This window comes from Pectinophora gossypiella, chromosome 26 (genome assembly GCF_024362695.1).
Source record: "Pectinophora gossypiella chromosome 26, ilPecGoss1.1, whole genome shotgun sequence".
NCBI classification, from domain to species: Eukaryota; Metazoa; Arthropoda; class Insecta; order Lepidoptera; family Gelechiidae; genus Pectinophora; species Pectinophora gossypiella.
Genome location: NC_065429.1, coordinates 7,089,936 through 7,109,330, shown reverse-complemented (window position 1 = coordinate 7,109,330; position 19,395 = coordinate 7,089,936). Strand labels below are relative to the sequence as shown.

Here is a 19,395-nt window from a genome sequence, read left to right as displayed (position 1 = left end):
ATTTTCAGATTCCTTGAGTTGTCTACAAGACTTATTAAAATTGCCTTTCCATTCAAGGGAAATTTTTTATCTCACCCTCAAAACCAAGGAAGCCCTTTATCGATGCCAACAGAGTGGAATTGAGGTTATTCTGGCTTGGATCCCAAGCCACAGTGGTATTCACGGTAACGAAGTGGCTGATCTGTGTGCTAAGGAGGCTATTCGCTTAGGCAACAATTCCCATAACAAGTCTTTCTCCAGAGACATCAGGTCTCTTGCTAAACCACATTTATTCAAATCTTGGAACGAGCACTGGATAATTTCCAAGCAAGCAAAGGGTAAGGTTTATGGAAGTATCCAGCCTACTATACCAACAAGACCCTGGTTTAATAAATATAAAAATTTTGAAAAGTGGGTAACTTCCACTGTTATCCGTTTGCGTCTAGGACACGTGTGCACTCCTGTTTTCTTAGCCAAATTAAGAATCCGTGACCATTCTCTATGCGAATGTGGTGTTGAAGATGGCACAGTAGATCATTTATTTTTTTCCTGTCCTAATATAGGTATATCTCTTTATGATATTCTCCCTCCTAATATTCCCCGCCCCGTGAACGTTAATTACCTCTTAAGTTTAGTCTATACCCCTTTTATTAATATATTATGCAATTTTATTAAACGTTATAACTTAAAATTATAAAAATTTAAGGCAAGTAACCCTACTTTAAGTTTGCTTCTCCATAACCTCTTTACGTGTTACTAACCTATTTGTGACGTCATTTTAACATTGTGTTGTCCTACTTTTAGGTTACTTTTGCAACAGTGGACTACCCACCGAGTATTCTCTGCGAAGAATCTATCTTACATAAAACCGGTTATTTACGTTTACAAACAGTTTTCTTCGGAACTTTGACATTGGCAGAATCATCGTTCAGTAACGATGCAGCCATAAACAACAAGAAAGAAGAAAGAAGATTTCTCGGAATTGTTGTTTTCCATTTCACTACAAAGGAAAGTCATCACGCCCGAATATCGGTGACTTGTTTTGTGTGTAACGTAATGTGATTGCTCTTAACGAGCGCGCGCCTATGTCCGACACGCAGGCAGCGGGCCAGGAGGCCATGTCCGACCGCCGACCGTTCTTCTATCCAGATAGTAGTAGTGATACGGAGGAATACAGACGTGACGAGGATAGACGCAAGAGGCTCTCGAAGAGGAACGGCCCGATGAGGACGCGGATACCTTCGTCGACCATGCCGCCGAAGAACCAGGCGCCCAACACTCCTACTCCGTCAACATCTACAGCACAGGATGCTCCGAGGAATGGGAAGGCTGTAAACCAAATCGAGGATAGAATCACCCTGGTGGTTGACAATACGAGGTTCGTGGTGGACCCTGCGCAGTTTACGGCGCATCCCAACACTATGTTAGGAAGGATGTTCAGTTCAGGTATGTGCTTGTAGATTTCTGATTTGTTTATCTTTTTAATATACCTATCACTCATGAGAAAATTATAATGGCGATAGTCCATACAATTTTTTTCTAAGTCTTCATACAATACGATTTTTTTTTAAGCTCTGGCCCATAATGTTCCCTTAGGTACACTCTAAAAATTTTCTTTTACATTTTGATTTGTTTCCAATTGGTGTGAATTAAAACAAAGTGTGTGTTGGAATATTATTGGGATTTTTTTTTAAGAACATGTCATTCTAATCAAGATAGAACATTCTAGAATGTTGAGACATTCTTATTTTAAATTATTATTGTCTATTGTCTTGTAAGACCCCAATTATGGGCAAAAATACCCACTTAAAAAAGTACAAAAATTAAATAATATATTAATTTTAAAATTGAAATACAAATACAAAATTGAAATATTGCACCAAAATAAAAAAAAAACTAGTTACAAAAGAGACACACAGTTAACAGGCTTTTGTTTTAAAATGTTACTTAATTATTTTATGTTGTTTTTAAAATTGTTTCATAATTTGTATTACAAAACCTATTTACTAATTATATTTTTATACCTTATATCAGTTTGGGTGTAAAATGACCCAGAATCACAGTTTGTGCCTACCTAATTAAATAAAAAATAAAATAAAAGTTAGTGCTCCCATTTAATTAATAAAATATTCTATTCATCAATCACTTAAATTAAGAAAATCTGTAATAAAAGGTGTGCCTATCTCTAAAAGAGATCTCTTCAATCCAACTTTAAATGGTATAAATGGAGATTTAAGAATAAGAATAAAATAAATTTATTGCCAGTGACAATTTAGATTTTTCTATAATTATGAATACGGGCAAAAGGAAATGCCTCAGCTTGTGCTGTGATGGAGCCACGCTGTGGCGCCATCCAGCACTGGTTTTCAGTCATTTCCTCTTCCTGGGATATTGTGCGGAAGTAATAGTCAACGAGGGCTAGACGACATTAAATAGAAATATACAGCAGCTTTAGGTCATCATCATCCATTTAAGAGCCACGCTCTTGTCGCTTTTATCGTTGTTGTTGGTGCTTTAGTCTTGTCTTGTGTTGTTGTTGTCTTGTCTTGTCTTGTGTGCAGCTTTAGGTAAAAACCAATAAAATCAAAAGACAGATTTCTTGTTGGAAAGCATAGAATGTACAAGCAAACATGTTAGGGTTGGTCACAATATGGTATTGTTAATATGTTATTGATTGCAAGGATCAATATGCTACTTTCCAACTAGTCAAATCAGTTACTTTTTACTAAACATCAAAACACAAAATTACTATGGAATTTGTATGAAAAAGCAACCTATGATGTCATGGAAAAATGTAACAAAATGTCACACTTATTATTACATTTTTCTTTATTAAAATGCATAAATAAGTTAAATAGAAAAAATAAAAGTTTTTTTGTCACCTTTAGATCTGTCTTTATTTAGTAATTTGAATTTCATAATTTATCTTGGGTTTAGTCTGCTTCTCACAGATAAAAAAGCATTCTTATTTTGTAAAAATAAATATTTAAAAATCTTATAAAAAAAAAACTATTGGATAATTAATTTAATTGTTAAATGACTAACTACCATTCCATATTTTATTGTTACAACTGTCGAATATCCAATTATGTAATGATAATGATGGATAATAGTGAGAATTGGTTATGACTCGAAATATGAAGTTCAAACAACATTCTTTCATTCATTATTCATAGTCCCACTGCTTTCCACATCAGAAATAAATTAATGACGCAGTCACAACCCACATTAGAATTTCTTGGTTGTGAAAGTCATTATAACGTAAACAATTAGTCATCATTTCATTAGTTATAGGTTTTCATAGTCATATAGGTAGTTTCCAACTAGTCAAATCTGTTTACTAAATGTCAAAACACAAAATTTCTATGGAATTTGTATGAATAAGCAACCTGTGACGTCATTGAGGAGCTCGGTGGCGCAGCGGTAAACGCGCTCGGTCTGCGATTGTTGAAGTTAAGCAACTTTCGCAAAGGCCGGTCATAGGATGGGTGACCACAAAAAAAAAGTTTTCATCTCGAGCTCCTCCGTGCTTCGGAAGGCACGTTAAGCCGTTGGTCCCGGTTATTACTTACTGATGTAAGTAAGTAGTCGTTACATGAGCCATGTCAGGGGCCTTTGGCGGCTCAATACCCTGACACCAGGGTTGATGAAGTTGGTAATTCACAACCCACACGATAGAAGAAGAGAAGACAGTCCCTGTGACTCGCCTCTTCCATCCTGCATTGCCGTACCGATGGACGCGTTGTATATGTGCTATATTAATTTCCAGGGTTAGACTTCACTCATACGAATGAGCGCGGCGAGTACGAGGTGGCAGAGGGCATATCAGCCACGGTGTTCCGCGCCATTCTGGAGTATTACCGCGGGGGCAGCATCAGGTGTCCCCCCACGGTCTCCGTGCAGGAGCTGCGGGAGGCCTGCGACTATCTCCTGGTGCCGTTTGATGCTAACACTGTGAGATGTCAGGTATGCTGTTACTCCAATTTATCCATAGGATAGGCAAAGGTACATCGTCCATGCCCAAGGACGTAATATACGATCCCGACGACCCGATTACTCTAGCCACAGAGGCTGCCAATCAGCTCGCGACCCCGCCGGCGTGGTCGACGATTTCCCTCAATCAGCGCTTATCGCTATCAACCCACTAGGGTCGATTAATTCTTTCAAATATTTTTCCTCTCCGACGACGCCCTGAGCCGAGGTTCGCGCCCATCTGTGCACCCTCAGGCCTGTTGCCTTAAACGTTGTACCGGGTGAGAGCCTTCAGCGCTCCCCATATGTCCGGTCAAGTAGTGAATGCCATCTGCGGCAAATCTACAATAAGTCACGTCAAAATAAAAAAAAATCGTTCTTCTCATCCTACCCTCAGAATCTTCGTGGTCTTCTCCACGAGTTATCCAACGAGGGTGCTAGGAGACAGTTCGAGAGCTTTCTAGAACGTCTGATCCTGCCCCTCATGGTGGTGTCAGCGGAGAGAGGGGACCGAGAGTGCCATGTTGTGGTGTTGTTGGATGACGACGCGGTGGAGTGGGACGAACAGTACCCACCACAGATGGGGGACGAGTATAGTCAAACAGTCCTGTCCACACCATTGTATAGATTCTTCAAATATATTGAGAATAGGTAAGCAACCATTTTTAACGTGTAAGGTGGTTGAGTGTTGGGCTCACGATCCGGAGGACCCGGGTTCGATTCCCGGTGGAGACATATCACAAAAATTACTTTACTGGCTGATCACCAGATAGTCCGAAAGTAAGATGATCCGTGCTTCGGAAGGCACGTTAAGCCGGTGGTCCCGGTTACTACTTACCGATGTAAGTAAGTAGTCGTTACATGAGCCATGTCAGGGGTCTTTGGCGGCTCAATAATAACCCTGACACCAGTAAGAAGACCATTTTTAACGTGTAAGGTCTCAATATTCTAAATCCACAACAAAATATCGATTCAAAATTTTAGGTATTTTTATTAGTTTTATATTGGCAACACTTAAGCCGTGAACTGGGCTGCCCAGCTGCCGGAACGCTTGCCTCTTACTTTGAGGTTGTAGGTTTGAATCCAGCACAGGCCTTAACCGAATGCATATTTGGATCATAAATGATTATCACGTGCTCAGCGGTGAAGGAAAACATCGTGAGGAAACTCACTCACGTTTTTCATTTTAATCCCCATTAATTCCTGTTCAATGATGATGAAATAATTCTGATTTCTGATTTCATTTGCAACAGAGACGTGGCAAAACAAGTGATGAAGGAGCGGGGCCTCAAGAAAATCCGGCTCGGCGTGGAGGGTTACCCGACTTACAAGGAGAAAGTGCGCAAACGCCCTGGGGGTCGAGCAGAGGTCATCTACAACTACGTCCAACGCCCATTCATCCACATGTCCTGGGAGAAGGAGGAGGCGAAGAGTCGGCACGTGGATTTCCAGTGCTTCAAGTCCAAGTCTGTCACGAACTTGGCCGAGGCGACAGCTGATCCGGCTATAGAGCTCGAACCCAACCGAGTGAGAGACGTGAACAGAGAGGCCGTCGAGCCAGAGGTCCAAGAACCTCCGTTGGAAGTGCAGGAGGAGGAGAGAGGGGAGTGATTGAGGGTCGGCTCGTGTGTAGCGAGCAAGGTTCTCATGGCAATGTTCTGTATTGTGTGAGTGAGACGGACTACTGTTGTAGAGTCGATAGTTGACCTTGAAAATCATCTATACAATCGATAATATCGATTCTTGCAATAGTCAGAACTCAGAAGCAAGAATGGCCCCGATTCCTGCAGACACCTAATTTTATTTATTTCTTTAAAAGGAAAGGGACGGATGATTGTCAAGAAGTTAATTTTAAAACGTTAATTTTAAAACCTGCATTATCTAAGCGAATAAAATAGGCATCTCTCGACGTGCTGTCTACTTAACTCTGTCGGGTTATTGGCCGATGTAAAATTTTTAGACGGTTGTTTTAGATTACTGCTTAAAATTGACGTGTATTCCATAAATTTATGCCTGTCGATTACTCGTCCCTTTCTTTTTCAACGGACGAGAAAGTGACAGTGACAAAATAAAATTAGATGGTGTCTGCAGGAATTAGCACTATTAAGTTATTTATTTATTTTATTTGGGACAGCAACAGTCATATAATTGTACAATGTTTGGTTTCATTTACAATAAATAAATAATAAGCCTTGCTTCCGAAACATTATCAGGTTTTTTTTTTTTTTTTATATACCCCTGCCGCACAGGATAGGCAGGGACCTTATCAAAAATTCAAAAATTCAAAAAAAATTCAAAAATATTTATTTTTCAATCACATACATATGTTAACAATCTATCTCTTATGTCTATTCTGCCCGCAAGGGGCCCTACGCTACGCACACTTTCATTCTGTTCCTCTATTACCATGCCAGTTCTCGCTTTTATGCCTCTCGCACTTTCATTCATCTTCTTTCATTCTTTTCATACCTAATTCCCTACTCTACTTCTTATTACTATTAGGAGACGAGACGGACACTGGACACAGGGGTTTTTTTTTTTTTTTTTTTTTTTTTACCAAATTTTTATTAGATTTGTTTTCTTAATCTATTTCTTACATGCTAAACAGTTGTCACTATGTTTAATCTTAATTCTAATTGCTTATATCTATCTATTTTAACATTATCAGGTTAGTTCCAGTTCACTTTATATTAAATCTCTTATTTCGGAGTGCCTCATGGCAAAGGCCTCCTCCAATCCTTTCCAATGCTGGCGATCACGCGCCGCTCTTGTCCAGAAAGGGCCCGCAGTCATCTTGATGTCATCGTCCCATCTTTTCGGTTTACCCCTTTTTCTGGCACCGTCTCTTGGGTACCACTGGGTAATTGTCTGGCTCCACTTCTCCACTTTGGATCTTAGCATATGTCCAGTCCATCTCCATTTCTGCTGGTCTATTCTAGTTAGAACGTCCTAATTTTATCATTTTGTATCTTGTCTTTGAGTTTTAGACCAAGCATGCTTCTTACCATCCATTTCATTTACAATAGGCGTTCACTATATCCCAACAGGGGATAAAAGGATTAGAAAAAGAAGATATACCGCTGTGTACGAATGTATAGCTAAACAAGCCCCAAATTTTCGCCGCATTTTTGTTTCAAACGCTGTATCTATGGTAATGGTAAATCAATGATCGATAGTTTTAAATTAATACTATCGATTTGTGTCTGACTATTGCAAGGACTATCGGTTTTATCCATATTCTGCCAATACTATTCTTTTTTTTAAATATCGATGGTTTATCGAGGGTGGCAACACTAAAACGGACTGTGAAATATCTGTGTGGTGCTTGTGGTCCAAGGACGGTGTGACTGTGAAATTAAGATGTCGCTTTGAAGTTCCTGATACCCAGGTTTGATTGTTTCAATATCCACCACTGCTAAAAAGGTACATGAAATAAGTTATAAGCACCTAATCTAATTTTTTTTGTAAAAAAAGACAGCAAAAATTGTAATGAGATTTGACCCCCACATATGGGGGTGTTTTCTCGATGAAATTACTCGTAGAATCCACCCTTTAAGTTTGTCAGGTCCGAAAAACTATACACTGTGTAGATGGCGCTGTATAACACTGCTTTCGTTTTATCTTCTAATTTCATGGATGAAAGACATATTATGCTTCTTTTATCTTTGTTGTTGGGTGTAAATGATGACCCTTTGTTATGACATGTCATTGTTATTTTACAGAGCAACACGGACCTCCACTGTATGTCGATATATGGACGCTGTGAACTCTGAAATAAATCGAGCCAGGTTAGAGTTAACATCTTAGAATTCGGGTGTAATACATCAACCTTCTCCATTTAGTAAAGTTAGACGGAACTTCTAAGTTATTATTAACGTCTCGTCACACTCCCGGCGTGACGGACTAATAGTGTGACGACTCCCACTTTTCAGCACATTGTAACGTTTACGTCGCGCTTACGCCTCGTCACGCCAGCAATGTGGCGAGAGGTTTATTATACTGTTGCCAAATAATCGATTATTTACCTCTAAATATTGATATGTCTTTCGATAGTATTGCACAATTTGCTAATACAAGTTAAATTATTGTGTACGTTTAAGGTGTTACCACAACGCAGGACGATCGATGTCGGAATCTGTTGTCGACGAGATTTGATTCTACATTTTTAACATTATAGCAAATCATTAAAAGTCTTTAAACGATTTAGTAAACATTTTACCCAACCAAGGTTCGAACCCGAGACACAGTCTGGTTTGATGGTCAAGGTGACTTATCACGCCACAAAGGTCGTTTATAACCTATAACTATAATGTAAAAAAAAAGCTAAATCAGTCGCGTGTGTACACCTTTACGAACCCTGTGCAACAACTAGATTACTCGTTAGTATGTAACCCCCTTTTAAGCTCTCGACACACAGCGGGTGAGACGGGGCGCTTACGCGACGTTTGTAGTTTTAATCAATTTGTCAGATAATGCACCAAACCACCACCACCGAATTCAACTTTATGAGTTTGAATTCATGTTTGGATCATGGATAATTGATATCACGTGGTTTCCAAAATTTCTGGCTCGTCCCCTATTACAAGGGACTTAAACATAGCCGTAGGAGCGGGTGTACTATACACTCTATACTCACTATATACTCTGCGTACCTTCAGGAATACACACGTGATGCTTTGTTATGTATGTGTTGTGAGAGAAAGACGTGGCTTCACGTTCAGTGGGGCAAACGCCCACAGTGTGACATCTCGTTTACATATCCGTATATTACAACAAGTATCGCGCTGAAGTCGCGACGCCCCGTCACACGAACTGTGTGACGAAAGGTATCTAGTTATTACGCGCTGGTTATTATGTGGGCCACATAATTTGCATGTAGCTATACTGTAATACTTGTTGTTATCTTTATAAGCACAAACTATAATCAGACTTTGATATAATACACCTAATGTGATTCTTAATCATCTAAATATAGTCGATTCTGAGATAGGCATTTTATTTAAAAAAAAATCTTGTATTATGGATTTGCGCCCGGTTAATGGTAATAGGCTTGCCAACTATTACATGGGACGTAAACATACCTGGTGAGGAGTGGGTATATACAGTGTGTTAGTGACATCGTAACGAAAACTTTTAGGGATGATTCAGACGATTCTGAGTTAATATACAGTGGAATTTTCCGTCGCAAAAGTATGAGACTGAAAATAATAAAAAAAAACACAAATTTTCAAGAATTTTCCAGTCGGAAATCATCCCGTCTGAATCATCCCCCTCAGTATTCGTTACCATGTCACTAACACCTGTATACTATACAAGTATACACCTTTGCCTACCGCTTCGGGGATATTTAATAGGCGTGCTATGTTGTGTTATTATGTTCTGAAATATCAAAAAAAAATAATAATAATGAACTGCGCTAATCATCAGTTGATGTTTAAAGTCCATTTGGCTCCAAAGAAGTTGCACGTTGAAATTTGTATTGAATTTAAAATTCTGTCGAATAACATTGTAATATTTTTTCTTGTCTTGGCCTACTGTAGCAATCACCTTTAATATTCCAGCCTTTCCGATGTGTTCCATTTAATATTAATAAAATAATAATATAAATATAATAGGATAATGAACAAGATATAGATTTCCCGCGCAATTCATGTGCTTGATTTTTTTCTAATGGCAACACTCAATTTTCCCCCATTAGGATTTAATAAACAAGATATTTCATAGATTTCCCGCGCACTTTCTCAAGTTTCGAGTGCTTAATTTTTTTCTAATGGCAACACTCAATTTTCCCCCATTAGGATTTAATAAACAAGATATTTCATAGATTTCCCGCGCACTTTCTCAAGTTTCGAGTGCTTGATTTTTTTCTAATGGCAACACTCAATTTTCCCCCATTAGGATTTAATAAACAAGATATTTCATAGATTTCCCGCGCACTTTCTCAAGTTTCGAGTGCTTGTTTTTTTTCTAATGGCTACACTCAACTTTTCCCCCCAATATTTTTAGCGCCACTAAAAGACTATGTACCTCTTAAAACGCACATTACCAGTAAACTAATGTTTTTTTGCTGGAAAAAATGTGTTTTGCCTTCAATCAATAATATTTGAGGGTTTAGTGTTAATTAATTATTACAAAATTAATGAAGGATTAATTGTAAATCTTATAAGTTGTGCTTATTTTAGCAATTAGATACAAAATATATCGATTCAGGTAACAAATCAATTTACTTTTAATAGCGTGCTAAAATATTAACAAGATTGGATAGTACTTCGAACACCGTATGTCAAATTCATTACATATCCGAAAAACTTTTGACTTTTATCCAGCTAGAATTTATGTATGTGGCCAATTTACGTAAGTTTTAACTGGATATATGCAAAAAGACTAAATATTCTAGAATATTTTTGCGTTTACAGTAACGCAATTGACTTCCGGTGTTCGAAGATCGACCCGTTAGCGAAACGGGTATTTTGGCACCAGTTACCCGTAGCATAGAACCCGCGCACACGCGAACTGGCTGAGTCGCGGGAATAAAGGTATTAATCATCTCCCTAGTTAGTTATCCCGTTGTTCACAGGGTCCGCTTACCTAACCTTGAAGATTTGAAAGGTCCGGTTTTTACAAAAGCAGGAAAAAAGTTATTAAACTATGAAATAAAAAGTAAATTGTTACCTGGTTCGGTTTCGTCCATTTTAGATAGTTTTTTTTTTAAATAAATATACAATACTGAACTGTACTTTTTTCAAATGACAGATTGTTTTTTTAATGTTCGTAAATGTAGCAATAAAAAATCTACTAGACGGATTTTGATGAGGCTAAGGCATAAACTTAAATACAGAAGTAACCTTGCTTGTATTAAATAACTATAATTTAGTTAATTAAAGACTATTTTGTAGCTTTGAGCGATGAATACTTTGTATCGAATGTATTCGAATGTTATAATGTTTTTTTTATATAAATACGATACATATCATATTCTGTTTTATTTTATTTCATACTTACATCCAGATTTGTTGTACTTTGGGACGCAAAAAGCCTTAAAATATCTGATGAGGAACTTTGCAGGTTGCGTTCCACATGAGCAATGTCAGGGGCTTGATAACGCTGACACCAGGGTCGATGAGGTTGGTCATCTTCCTCACAACGTACACGATAGAAGATGGAAAAAAAAACTCGGGTTGGCTTAAAATATTTTTATTTAAGTAGATTTTTTACACAGTTGACTCGACGGCTCACCACCTATCACGTTGGTCTAACTCCTAGTTGGGTAATTTGGTGCTAATTCCTGCAGACGCCATCTAATTTTAAGTTATACCTGTCATTTTCTTATCCTTTGAAAAAGAAAGGGACGGATAATCGACAGGAATAAAATTTATGGAATACACGTCAATTTTAAGCAGGAATCTAACCGTCTAAAAATTTTACATCGGCCAATAACCCGACAGATTAAGTAGACAGCACGTCCAACGGATTGCATACCAGCGAGATGCCTATTTTATTCGCACGGGTTATTCATTCATTTTTAAATTAACTTGTTGACAATCATCCGTCCCTTTCCTTTTCGGCGGATAAGAAAATGACGGGTATAACTTAAAATAAAATTAGGCGGTATAGGGACGGACGTCGAGGAGGCAAGTAAAACCAGCGAATGCATGATTAATACAGATTATATTGAAAGATCATTACATAGATTATTAGACATACTTAATAGCTATACTTACTACACTACATATGCATTAATCTGTATTAATCATGCATTCGCTGGTTTTACTTGCCTCCTCGACGTCCGTCCCTATAGCGGTGTCTGCAGGAATCGGGGCCATTAATAAACTAATCTCAACTTCGAGACTGCTCTCAAGATCATGTCAATGTGACAGTTCTTATATAAAAACGGGGACTTGAGCATGGTCTTGAGGGCAGCCTCAGCTGAGATCACCCTTAGTTCATCTTGCGATGGACGTAAGTCTGACTACCCCAATTGGCATATAGTGGTGAGCTTTATCATGTGTGTTAGATATTTATAGTTATAGCACAAACCTGACACTTGATACTAAACACCTCGTTTTACACAGACACTACACATTGACGTTATCGTACACGCGCATCTGTGTGTGTGACGTCTGACGCCATACGATTGAAGACTAAAGTAAGACCGAGGGGGGATGAGGTGAATCTAGCTTAGCCGCTGGTGGGGAGCGGCGAGTTGCCGTTCTATATGTAGTTCCTTTGTTATTGGAAGTCAGGATTGACGTAGATACCAATGTCGTATGCAAGTCCTTTTCCTCTCTCACTCTTCATTCGTAGGTTGACGAAGGAGTGGCCGACCCCTCCGGCGGTGATGTTCACGCTTGCTCTGCTATGCAGGGTGTCTAGAGCTTGGATGCCCTGGAACGGGAAACATAACATTAAACCCACACAGCATGGAACCTGTTTGCAACCATGTGGTTGCCTGGAAGAAATTGCATTTAAGGTATAAGACCGTCCAGTTAGGTTAGGTCACACAGGTTAGGGCTCAATACAGGTTAGGTCACATATCTCCGAAAATGCATTTCTCGGGAATGTGGGTTTCCTTACGATGTTTTCCTTCGCCGCTGAGCACGTTTAGGCCTGTGCTGGATTCGAACCCGTGACCTTAAAGTGAGAGGCAAGCGTTCTACTAACTGGGCTACCACGGCTCTTATCATTTAGGTAATCATTACTTTTATAATAAATAAGCTTTTTTACACAAAGTAAGCTTCACATGAGCTTTAAATTTGTTTTCTGACAAATTCAAAATACTGTCTGCTCTTGTATTGTAAAAACCATGAAAAAAAAAGTAAAAACGTATGTTGGCAATTTAAGAAAAAACTAAACTAAACCTGAAATTAAAAAAAAAAGGAACGTCACGCCACTTTAAAAAAAAAAAACGTTTTGGCGCGTATTACGTCTGGGACTTCGAAGAAAAACAAAAACAAGTGAAGACGGATTTTGTCGTGAGAAGTGTAAACTGAAAAACTAGTTTCTGTAAGTATTGGATTTTTATTAATATTACTTATTATAATTCCTAGTAATAATAATTGGTATTCGTAGTAAGAGTGACATTTAATTTAATATTAACTGATTAAAACTGGGTATGTTACTAATATTTACGTTGTATTGTAGATTTTGTTAACACGTACTTATACATAACAACCGATTTAAAACGTTTTAGATCAAATGTTGCCGTTTTAAACCCCCAGTAAATCGTTTTAAATCGTTGAAAACTCGCCTACAACAATAAAAGATAAATAATAAAAAAAAAAATGTTTATTTACTTTAAAAGTAGATTTTTACAATACAAGGGCTCGGGGTCTCCTTTTAAGCAAGAAGTTGCTTGTAGTAGGAGGCTCCGCTCTTCCATAACTATTTTATACATATGTAAACTAATAATTATGTGTACGTGTGTATGTGAGGGTGTGTATGGGTGTGTGTGAGTATGTGTAGTGTATGTGCGCTTATGGTGTATATGTACGTTATATAATTATGTTATTCTATATATTCGTTAGCAAGATAGATTCTACTTCTGCGTAGGTTTTTTGATTTAACCAAGCTGTAACAGATTTTTTACAGTTATAATGTGACATAGGATATATATTTAGTTTTTTATTTAGTAAATTATATATATAAGATGACTGTTTATTGTATTGCCTCATTGCAAATGAAGTTGAAGAATGAAAGAACTGTGTTTTAAACTTCATTATGGGCATTTTTTGGTCACTTGACGTCGCGTTTCGTATTATTACATACATACATACATAAACTCACGCCCGTAATCCCTAGTGGGGTGGGCAGAGCCACAAGTAATCAAAGACAACTTGCAGCCACTGTTGATACGATGTCGTAAGCTGGATATGATGAACCTTATGGTGATAAGGGATCAGCCTATCGCCCATAACATTAGTCCATCATGTTAGAGGACACGGTTTTTCGTATTATTAGTTTATACAATATCAATAGAAAGTACCTATAGAACTAAACACGCTAAGTAAATTATTATCAGTAACAGTATACTTATTACACATTCAAAAATTCTTTACACAGTTTATAGGTACTCCGTTATATTCTTGCCTCGGTCATACATAACATAAACAGCCTACATACGTCCCACTGCTGGGCACAGGCCTCCCCTCAATCAACCGGAGGGAGTATGGAGTATACTCCACTGCGCTGCTCCACTGCGGGTTGGTGGAGGTGTTTTTACGGCTAATAGCCGGGACCAACGGCTTAACGTGCCCTCCGAAGCACGGAATCATCTTACTTTTTCGGACAATCAGGTGATTCAAGCCTGAAAAGTTCTTATCAAACAAAGGACAGTCTCACAAAGTGATTTCGACAATGTCCCCATCGGGAATCGAATCCGGACCTCCAGATCGTGAGCCTAACGCTCTAACCACTAGACCACGAAGGCTGTGCCTCGGTCAAATCAAGAAAATGTAGTTATAATTAAGAAAACTACCGTAAACGTAATTGAGTTTGGTGTGTCCGTGGCTCACGTTCGATAGGTCTCCCATAATACCAGCGCCGCGGCCCGTGCTAAGCACGTGTCACGGCATTATGCTGAGGGAGATCCTTTTTTTATTTTGGGCGCCTCCATTGTGTATTTAATGTCTGTATTATTTGTCTTTTTGTCTTTGTTTTTTTTTTCTATTTTTTTTTATTTCTGTAATGTAAGTTTGTAAAAGTGGCGTCCAATATGGAAATAAATATTTTCTTTCTTTCTTTCTTCTTTAAAACCATTATCATCAATAGCAGCCGTTTTAAATCGAAATAAATGTTTTTTTTTCCGTTTTAAACCGGCCCTACTTCTATATACATGACCCATCGATTAAAGAGGTCGTTAGTGGAAAGTTGTTGCAGGAAAACTCGCCACAACAATTGATCAAATGTTTATAAACCGCTTCTGGTAATATTTGCACAGAAATGACTGAATATGCAACTGTATTATGTTCCATACCAAACAACGAAGTCAGTTTGCATCTATCAGTCTTTTTTTAACAGTCAACACTTGGCCAGACAAAAGGGAGTAACTTCTTCTATCCTACTTGCAAATTCATAATCAAAGAAGGACTTTCCAGGCTACGTTTTCCAAACAAACTGTAGATGGCGCTATAGGTACAGTTTTGTTTTCGTCTAACCTTCTAATTTCATGGATGACAGACATATGCATCTTTTATTTAAGTATTTGGTTTTGGGTATAAATGATGACCCTTTTGAGGAACTCGGCGGCGCAGCGGTAAACGCGCTCGGTCTGCGATTGTTGAAGTTAAGCAACTTTCGCAAAGGCCGGTCATAGGATAGCTGACCACAAAAAATAAGTTTTCATCTCGAGCTCCTCCGTGCTTCGGAAGGCACGTTAAACCGTTGGTCTCGGCTGCATTAGCAGTCGTTGATAACCATCAATCCGCACTGGGCCCGCGTGATGGTTTAAGGCCCGTTCTCGCTATCCATCCATAGGGAAGGCCCGTGCCCCAGCAGTGGGGACGTTAATGGGCTGATGATGATGATGACCATTCATTACACCCAGGTACAACACATCTTCCACCCATTATTATTCTGATCAAAATAAAGAGAAGCACTATAAGTAGGTAGTATCGTAATTCTATAAGTACAATGATTTTTATGTACGGCCGCGAGTACTAATATGTATACAGACCTACACTTTGATACCATGTCACATTAACTTTTTTGACGAATTAAACCGTCATCATTATCATCATCATCAGCCTATGAACGTCCCCACTGCTGGGGCACGGGCGTTCCCTATGGATGGATAGGGAGATCGGGCCTTAAACCATCACGCGGGCCGCGGGCCCAGTGCGGATTGATGGTTATTAACGATTGCTAATGCAGCCGGGACCAACGGCTTAACGTGCCTTCCGAAGCACGGATCATCATACTTTTTTGATTCAAATATATTTTGTTTATATATGTAACTCTATCTGATAGATACCTACATTGCTTATTTGCGCTATGAGTCATGTCAGCTTCGCGGGATCCAACAGACGGAAAATTAAGGAGCGACTGAAAAACAGCGTCTGTTTCTTCGGAAATAGACACAATGCTGAGTTCGTGTCCTATTCACTGCTGTGCCACATTATGTACTTACTGAGTTTAAAAAAATGTTTTATGATATTTTGTTGTTTTTACTCTGTTTGTAACACTTCGTATGTAATGTGTCACAATTTGTTGAATAAACATTTTTTCTCTCTCTCTCTTTTTGGACAATCAGGTGATCAGCCTGTAATGTCCTAACCAAACTAGGGATCACAAAGTGATTTTTGTGATATGTCCCCACTAGGATTCGAACCCGGGACCTTCGGATCGTGAGGGACCGCCCAACGCTCAACCACTGGACCACGGAGGTCATTATTTAGTTATAATGCTTAACGGGGTAGGCAGAGCGCGCTTGTTTTGACGTATATTATGAAGCGCATGGTAACAGGTGTCATGTTATCAGCCCATCGGATCTATAAGTCTCTCTTCATTTAAGAGCTGCGCTCTTGTCGGTGGAGTAATCGCCTCCGTTTTCATTTCCTTCCCCTCAACCCCCCTTCCCTTCTTCCTCTTCCTTTTTCGTTTTCTTCCTTTTCTTTTTCCTTCCCTTTTCTTTTTTTTGATCTATAATTATGTTTCTATAATAACTATTGTTTTGTCATACATTGTTTAAAGTTTACGCGGTTATTATCAGAATTAAAACACATAATAACACATAAAATTCTTACCGCTTTTAAACGAACCCTTTATTATGTGTTTTAATAGGTGTTGAGGGGACGGGTGCAGGATACACGTAGATCCCCTTCTCAATAATAGAACAATAATAGAATAATAGAACTCCACTTGGACGAATAGTTTATTAGAGTATAAGTAGGTATGTTTCTATAAAAAAGTATTGCTTTTTTTAAACTCACCTGAATTTTTTTATACTCCGGTCCTGAGTAGAAATAATATTTGACTCTCTTCATAAACGGAAAGGCATTATACTCCACCATCTCATGTTTAGCTAATAGCACTCTGTTGGCCACATTCCCCACCACCAAATGATCTCCACTGACACTGCACAGCGCAATAAGCAAGGTAATTGCCAATACTACCACTTTCATGATTAAAAGTTACAAAATAATCACGACTTTATCAAGAAAATTCGCTCAATAAATAACTTTAAATTACTTTTTCTTAAGTTTAACTGACTAGGTGTGACTTATTCTCGAATTTTACGCGTTATAACGCAGCCGTGGTTTATTAAGCATTGAGAAACGATAATATACCGATAAAAGGTCGACTAGATATCGGAGGTCGCTTGACTTTTGATGAGTAAGTATGCAGTACTAACAGCTAGTAACACAACTTTGGTTTAGCCTTGACATAACTATTTTAACGGCCTCTGTCGTCCAGTGGTTGAGCGTTGGACTCACGAATCATGGATGGAATCACGGGTTCAAATCTCGGTGGGGACATATCACAAAAACCACTTTGTAATCCCTAGTTTGGTTAGGACATTACAGGCTGATCACCTGATTGTCCAAAAGTAAGATGATCCGTGATTCGGAAGGCATGTTAAGCCGTTCTCAGGGATGGTACTGAAAAGTATCGGCGTCCAAAGGACGTAATATACGATCCCGACGACCCGATTACTTTAGCCATAGAGGCGGCCAATCAGCTCGCGACACCAAACATTTTAGAAGCCCGATACCGACCCCGCTGGCGTGGTCGACGATTTCCCTCATTCAGCGCTTATCCCTATCGACCAACTAGGGTCGATTAATTCTTTCAAATATGCTTCCTCCCAGACGACGCCCTGAGCCGAGTTTCGCGCCCAACTGGGCGCCCTCAGGCCTGTTGTCTTAAATTTTGTACTGGGTGAGAGCCCTCATCGCTCCCCATTTGTCCGGCCAAGTAGTTAATGCCATCTGCGGCAAATCTACTATAAGTCACGTCAAAAAAAAACAATATATTATTTTATTTGTATTATAGTATTATTATACATACATACATACATAAACTCACGCCCGTAATTCCTAATGGGGTGGGCAGAGCCACAAGTAATCAAAGACAACTTGCAGCCACTGTTGATACGAAGTCCTAAGCTGGATATGATGAACCTTATGGTGATTAGGGATCAGCCTATCGCCCATAACAGTATTATTATAGTAACATTTATATTATATTATATAATATTTAAGTATTTGATGTTCCGAGATGGATGTTAAAACTAATTTAAGCTGATATACTGTCATTGTATACATTATGTGTGTATATTGGTTTTTCCTTGTTGGATTTGTACATGCGCTTGCGTCGCAAGAATTTAACTGGAATCTGTTCAATGACTAATAAAACCTCTCTTGATATCATAATTGTTTATTTCTAAGTTATTACTTCTCTCTCTCTCTATTTAAGAGCTGCGCTCTTGTCGGTGGAGTAACCGCCATTCCTCTCTTCTTCCCGCCAAAACCTTCACCTCCCGATACGACACGACCTGCACCTTCTCTTTTATTTGTTTCATAAATGTTATCCTAGGTCTACCCCTTCCTCTCTTCCCTTCAAGATATTACTTATCTAACTTAATTTAGGTTTAAGTAAGTACATAATTGGGCAAAGGCAAGAGGGAAACCACTGCCCTATTTTTCCCTAAAAAGTAGCATGGAGAATGCTACACCGACAAGAGCGTGGCTCTTAAACCTGAAGATTTGACAGGTCCGGTTTTTTTACAGAAGCGACTGCCTGTCTGACCTTGCAACCCGCGAAGGGAAAATCAGCCGAATACAGGTTAGACATACCTCAGAATATATTTCTCGGGAATGTGGGTTTCCTCACGATGTCTTCCTTCACCGCTGAGCACATAGTAATCATATATAATTCAAAAATGAGTTCGGGAAATTCGACAATCATTGGTTTAGGCATGTGCTGGATTCGAACCTGCGACCTCAAAGTGAGAGGCAAGCGTTCTACCAACTGAGGTACTGGGCTATTACGGATCTTATTAGTTATTTTAGTAAGTATTTACTTACATAAGTATAATAATACATTCCTACTAATGCGATGTTCGGAATTAATAACAATAGATACTTAACAGCCTCCGTGGTCTAGTGGTTAGAGCGTTAGGCTCACGATCTGGAGGTCCGGGTTCGATTCCCGATGGGGACATTGTCGAAATCACTTTATGAGGTCCTTTGTTTGGTAAGAACTTTTCAGGCTTGAATCACCTGATTGTCCGAAAAAGTAAGATGATTCCGTGCTTCGGAGGGCACGTTAAGCCGTTGGTCCCGGCTATTAGCCGTAAAAACACCTCCACCAACCCGCAGTAGAGCGGCGTGGTGGGGTATGCTCCATACCCCCTCCGGTTGATTGAGGGGAGGCCTGTGCCCAGCAGTGGGACGTATATAGGAATAAAGAAAAAAATATACTTATCAAGAAGTTCGCGTAAAGAAG

The 19,395-nt window shown here is 38.9% G+C and overlaps 2 protein-coding genes across 2 annotated transcripts; one reads left to right on the top strand and one right to left on the bottom strand.

The window, feature by feature from the left end:
• Positions 1 to 952: 952 nt before the first annotated feature.
• LOC126378450 (BTB/POZ domain-containing protein 10) lies at positions 953 to 10,924 on the top strand. The gene is made up of 5 exons (XM_050026815.1): positions 953 to 1,425; positions 3,749 to 3,945; positions 4,349 to 4,602; positions 5,205 to 6,164; positions 6,620 to 10,924. Exons 1-4 carry the CDS (start codon positions 1,065 to 1,067, stop codon positions 5,560 to 5,562), a joined length of 1,170 nt encoding a protein of 389 aa, XP_049882772.1. The 5' UTR covers positions 953 to 1,064; the 3' UTR covers positions 5,563 to 6,164; positions 6,620 to 10,924.
• Positions 10,925 to 11,129: 205 nt separating this feature from the next.
• Positions 11,130 to 17,255, bottom strand: LOC126378550 (uncharacterized). Its single transcript, XM_050026986.1, has 2 exons — positions 16,878 to 17,255; positions 11,130 to 12,336 (listed from the first exon to the last, which is right to left on the bottom strand). The coding sequence occupies exons 1-2, from the start codon at positions 17,067 to 17,069 to the stop codon at positions 12,181 to 12,183; spliced, it is 348 nt and encodes a 115-aa protein (XP_049882943.1). The 5' UTR covers positions 17,070 to 17,255; the 3' UTR covers positions 11,130 to 12,180.
• Between the last annotated feature and the right edge of the window lie 2,140 nt (positions 17,256 to 19,395).